Raw genomic sequence first — 6,000 nt, forward strand, 5'->3', positions numbered from 1 at the left:
TACTTTTTCGTACAGGTATTAATTTCTGTTTAATTACTGCCTTGACCAAAAAATGATCCGAATCACAATTCAGACCCCTCATTGTTTTTACATCCTGCACCATTTCCTTTTTATGTTCGTTTACTAAAACATGGTCAATTTGGTTGGTAGTTTTCCCATCTGGGGACACCCAGGTACATTTATGTATCGTTTTATGTTCATACTGTGTACTCATTACAGTCATATTATTTGCAATAACATAGTTGCATACTAATTCTCCATTATTATTGGTTATCTCATGCAATGTATGTTTACCTGTTACTTCTTTATATGCATCCTCTTTTCCTATTCTTGCATTTAAATCTCCCAACAGGACTATCAGGTCATGTCTCGGGGTTTTATCTTGCACTACTTGCAGTTCTTCATAAAACTTATCTTTAATGTCATCATCTTTCTCTTCTGTTGGAGCATACATGTTTATAAATGTCACATTACAGAACCTTCCCTTCACTCTAAGTTTAGATATTCTTTCACTACATGGTTCAAACCCTAGTACATGTTTTACCATTTCTCTCTTTACTAGGAATCCAGTTCCATGCTGACCCGTAGTTTCTTTACAACTGTAATACACAGAGTATTTGTCTTTCTTAATTTCTCCTTGCCCTTTCCATCTTACTTCCTGTAATGCGACTATCTGCAACTTTGTTGCTAAGACTTGGTCAGCTATTTCTTGCATTTTTCCCGGTTTAATCATAGTCATGATATTCCATGTTCCTACACAGATTATATCTTTCTTATTCCTTTTTATATGCCTAGGTCGTTTTCCATTAATCCATCCGGCTTTCTGTAATTGAGCTCTTTTAGCGGAAGGTTATTTTTATGAGACCAGGGTGCTGGCCTAGTGCTCAACCCCCATTTCTTTGGAGGACCAGGATTTTCTATTACGGTTTACTCCCTTAGCTGATAACACCCAGTTTAGGCGCTGGATACTCGCCTTCACCCTCCTCCGTCTGCTACAGCATCGGCCCGCCGAAGCGGGCCGTATGATCTCTTTTGCTGCATTGCCCAGGGGTCACGCGGCTAACAACCTTCGGGGACGTGAAGGTAGGATTTGTTGGTAGTATTGGTAGTTGTTATACCCAATGGCGTTCCTCAGTATTTACAGAGTGCTCATATCAGCATCCGAACACTCCCTGAGACCATACCAACCTTTGACCCCCAAAAAACACCTTTCTACGTTACTTGGTTCTCGAGATAAAAGCATTTTAATAATTTATAAGATTAAAAAAAAAGGTAAGGGGATCCAAGGCATAATGCTTCTCTTCATAGCATGCAAAGAAGAGATAATGATCTTTGTATGTTTACATATCCCTCCATATTCCGAGTTCAACTTGTTTGCATGTCACACACTACCATGTTCTGAGTTATCATCAATCTCTTTGTATGTCACTGTTTCGTGTGACAATTATTGATTAGAATGCTGTGTTACCTGCGGGTTATTATCTAGACTTACTGCCGCACACCACAGAGTTCAATTTCCTTGTTAAAAAATGTTCACCCCATTAACTATTAATTGAACAAACTTGCGTCAGAAAATTGCAAGACATTGTGCAATACAAAGACGTATGTTTTCAACCTTTCTTTATGATGACATCACTAGCCAATAGGTAAGCTTTTGTAAACGGCGAAAACCCTGTTTTTTTATTGCATCCGTAAAGTATAAAGGTGATCACATGCGACCACTCGGGTTATTTTGTTTAATACACAGTACTGAACAGATACGCTTGCATGTCGAGGGTGGTTCAGCATGCTCCGCCCCTGACCCATTTCCAGTGATAGTAGAGACCTGTAATTTTTTATGTAACATTGTTCATTCTATAGACTAATATCTACAAAGTTTCAAGAATTTACAACAATTTCACTTTTTGTTACAAGTTGATGATCAGTAAGAAGTGTAGCCACATGTGAAAAAATGGAAAAATCTGATGTCCGAGCAGTGATAAAATATTTACTCAAGAAAAATCTAACACCGAAAGACATCCATACAGATATGGTGAGAACTCTTGGAGACTCTAGCCCCTCACATGACCTAGTGAAGAGATGGTGCCGTGAATTTAAATGTGGTCGGCAGACCTGTGAAGATGAGCATGGTGGTAGCCCATCTGCAACGGTGACCACACCAGAAATTATTACAAAAGTTCATGACATGATTTTGGCAGACCTGCGAGTGACTGTCCGCCATATAGCAGACACATGTGGCATCTCAACTGGCAGTGTGCATTCAATTATTCATAATCATTTGTTAAGGAAAAAGATCTCTGCACGTTGGGTCCCGAGAATGCTGACCGTCGACCAAAAGAGGACACGTTGTGTGACAAGTCAGAACCTGTTACGGACAATAAAGGCTGACAAGCCAAAGTTTCTGAAGAAATTTGTTACAATGGATGAAACGTGGGTTCACCACTTCAATCCCGAAAGTAAACGCCAAAGCATGCAATGGAAACACTCCCATTCTCCATCCCCAAAGAAATTCAAGGTTCAACCATCAAGGGCAAAGTGATGGCATCTGTGTTCTGGAATGCAGAAGCAATTATTTTGATAGATTATCTCCAACAGGGAACGACAATCACAGGTGTTTATTTTGCAACCCTAATTGAAGAATTACGTACTGCCATCAAGGAGAAACGCCACGGATTGTTGGCCCGTGGTGTGTTGTTCTGTTCCATTGTGACAATGCTCCCGCCCACACCTCACAAGTTGTGGTGGTTGCAATTCATGCAGCAGGATTCGAAATTGTCCCTCATGCCCCTTATTCTCCAGATCTGGCCCCCAGTGACTTCCACCTGTTCCCGAACATAAAGAAACACCTTCATGGATTTTGCCAGTGATTCCGAGGTTATGGATGTTGTGAATGCTTGGTTGCAGGACCAACCAAAATATTTTTTTCTGCTGGGATTGAAGCACTGGAAGGCTGATTGGAAAAGTGTGTTAATGTTGCAGGGGACTATGTTGAAAAGTAAGAGTTATTTGTTTTTCCTACGAGGGTTCCTTCTATGTCAGGGGCAGAGCATGCTGAACCACCCTCGTACATGTTAAATATATATATATGGTAGACATAGTTCAGTGCTTCAGCAACTTGCTTCTTCAGGGCAAGTATTAAGTCTCCTTTAGAGGCAAATGAGTTTTGCATTAGAACTTTTTATCAGCATGAAGCTGAAAATTAAAGTTTTTGACTTGCAAAATTTTCTCTTTTTAATACTAGTTTGTTTGTGTGATTGAAAATATTATACTACTAGCTTTAACTTGTAATAATTTCAAGATTCTACAAGATTTTCTTAATCTTTCAATGTTTAAAACCCTCTTCAAGGTAGATTTGATATATTACTGACACTTAAATTTGATATTTTTAAAGAAAAAAACATTTTGATGCACTAACACTAATTGCTTTTGCAATTTGCCTATTATTCAATACATGTAGAGTAGAGGCGGCGAATGTGGAATGGTCGGCAAAAGTGGAATACCATGATATTTACAACTACATACGTCTACCATCTATCGGGGTAGTTTAGAACCATCAGATGGTATGTACAGATGGCAGCACTGAAGCAACCCCCGCCATCTACTGTGAATGTTTGCTGAAAGAGCACATAAAGCTGTTTTGGAGGGAGCGGACTTTTTTTCGTTACCCTCGTTTTGTACACACAAGGCAAACACAAGGTAAGATTTCTGCAAGTGTTCTATGTGACATTGTTCACCAATGTCGTAGCTAAATAAGCATTGTCAATTAGGTGTCCTGGAAGTTTCCGTTATTATCTTATTTAAGATTAAAAAAGAAAAGTAGTTAGCGGGTAATGTGGAATAGGTGAGGGTGGTTAATGTGGAATACTATTCCACATTACCCTTTCTTTTTCAGGCCTTGATACAATTTGTTAAAATCACATTTTATAGTTTTATGACTTCCTGCATGCAGTTATAAGGTACAGCTAAATGGCAGAGAATGTTTATCATGTTGTGGGGGTTCAAGACACCTTCCAAATTTCTGCAACTTGTTAATGAGAACATTTTTGGCAAATATTCCCTCGACATTGATCTTATTATGCGGCAGCCATTCCTTCTTCAGCCCTTATTACTGTTCTTATTACGAAATTGGATTTTCCTAAACCCTTGCAGAAAAAAAATTGAAATTGTGCCTATGTTAAGATAGAATAATTACTGCAAATGTATTATGACAAAAATCCTATATTTAATCTGCATATTTAATGCTCAAAATGGTCTCTTTATATTTTGCAGATTCACAGACCCTCCCAGAATGCCGAAAGGAGGAGTACAGCAGAAGAAGTGGGACCCAGAGAAAATGACACAGGCAGTGACAGCAGTCAGGCAAAAAGAAATGGGATTTCTGCGTGCCAGCAAAACATATGATGTTCCACGGACCACATTACTTCGATTAGTTAGAGAACATTCTGACAAATCTGCAGATGACGCTGCAAGAATACGTGTAGGTCGAAAGCCAATCTTCTGTCCAGCCATGGAAAATGATCTTGTCAGTTATGTCTTAGAAATGGAATCTCTTTACTATGGACTCACAAAACATGACATTTGTTCAGTTGCTTATCAATTAGCTGTTCGAAATAATGTGAAGCACCCATTCTCTGTGGTAAGAGAGTGTGCTGATAAAGACTGGTTTAGATTGTTTATGCAAAGACATAAAGATGTAGTGACTCTTCGAAATCCCACTGGAACCACATTTGCGAGAGTAAATGGCTTCAGTTGCGAAAACGTGCCTAATTTTTTCAACAACTTGGAAGATGCCTACAAGAAGTTCAATTTCCCCCCTGACCGTGTGTATAACGTAGATAAGAGTGGACTTACTGTGGTGCAAACCAAACAGGACAAAATCATTGCATTAAAGGGGAAAAGACAGGTGGGTACTTTGACATCCGCTGAGCGAGGATCACTAATAACTGTAGTAACATGTATGAGTGCGGGTGGTTCATTTGTTCCTCCCATGTTAATTTTTCCAAGGAAAAATGAGAATGTTCAACTGATGAAATATGCACCTCCAGGTTCCATCGCAGCGTACCATCCCTCAGGCTGGATTCAACTCTCAATGTTCACTAACTGGTTTCGTCACTTCATCAGTAAAGTGAAGCCAAGCAAAGATGACCCAGTACTCCTCATACTTGATGGCCACTACAGCCACACCAAGAATATTGAGGTTATTGACCTAGCTCGGGAAGAATCTGTTGTTATAATTTCTTTGCCACCACACTCGACACACAAGCTACAACCTCTTGATAGAACATTCTTGGGCCCTCTGAAGAGATATTACAACGAGGAGTTGAGATTGTTTCTCCGTAACCATGGGAGAAGAGCAACTCATTTTGACGTAGGAGAACTCTTTTCCAGAGCTTACCTACGTGCTCAGTCGGGCGAGATTGCTGTTAATGGATTCAAATGCACAGGGATTCATCCCCTGAATCCAAACGTTTTTAGGGATAGTGATTTCATTGGAGCTACCAACACAGTCAGTAATGACGTCTCTCTACCTCCTGATAGTGTTAATCCACAACCATCCACATCTTCGCCAACTGAAAATCCCACACCGCCTGTACAGGAAACAACTTCACCAAGTGAAAAGTCTACAAATGCTGTCTATACTCGCTGATCAACTCAACCCAACCATGCAGTAACACCATGGGATATATCTCCAGTTCCAACTACAAGTAATGCACAATCCAAGAGGGGAAGCAGAACCACTTCGTCAACTGTACTCACAGGAACACCTTATAAACATTAAACATTCTCTACAACACTCTCTTCATGAATCAGAAAAGAAGAAGTCAAAGAAAAGCAACTCGTGCAAGAGATGTATCTTCAAAGAATCAAATCAGTGTGAAGGGAAAGGAAAAGATGAAATGGCAAAATCCAGAACGCAGCGTGGCAAGAAGCAGGAAGACATTGCAAGTACAACAAGTGAATCGACCATTGAAAGTGATGGAATCACCTCTGATCATTGTA

At 39.8% G+C, this 6,000-nt stretch overlaps 1 protein-coding gene across 1 annotated transcript in view; it reads left to right on the top strand.

Annotated features, from left to right (window-relative positions):
- The window catches only part of LOC145982281 (uncharacterized), a 93,863-nt gene extending 88,216 nt beyond the window's left edge, over positions 1 to 5,647 (top strand). Inside the window, exon 3 of the mRNA XM_083115850.1 lies at positions 4,270 to 5,647. Coding sequence (XP_082971976.1) covers positions 4,270 to 5,647 — 1,378 coding nt within the window. The remainder of the gene's footprint in view (positions 1 to 4,269) is intronic.
- The last annotated feature ends 353 nt before the right edge of the window (positions 5,648 to 6,000 follow it).

This window comes from Lepisma saccharinum, unplaced genomic scaffold, assembly GCF_977018435.1.
Source record: "Lepisma saccharinum unplaced genomic scaffold, izLepSacc3.1 HAP1_SCAFFOLD_50, whole genome shotgun sequence".
Taxonomy (NCBI): Eukaryota; Metazoa; Arthropoda; class Insecta; order Zygentoma; family Lepismatidae; genus Lepisma; species Lepisma saccharinum.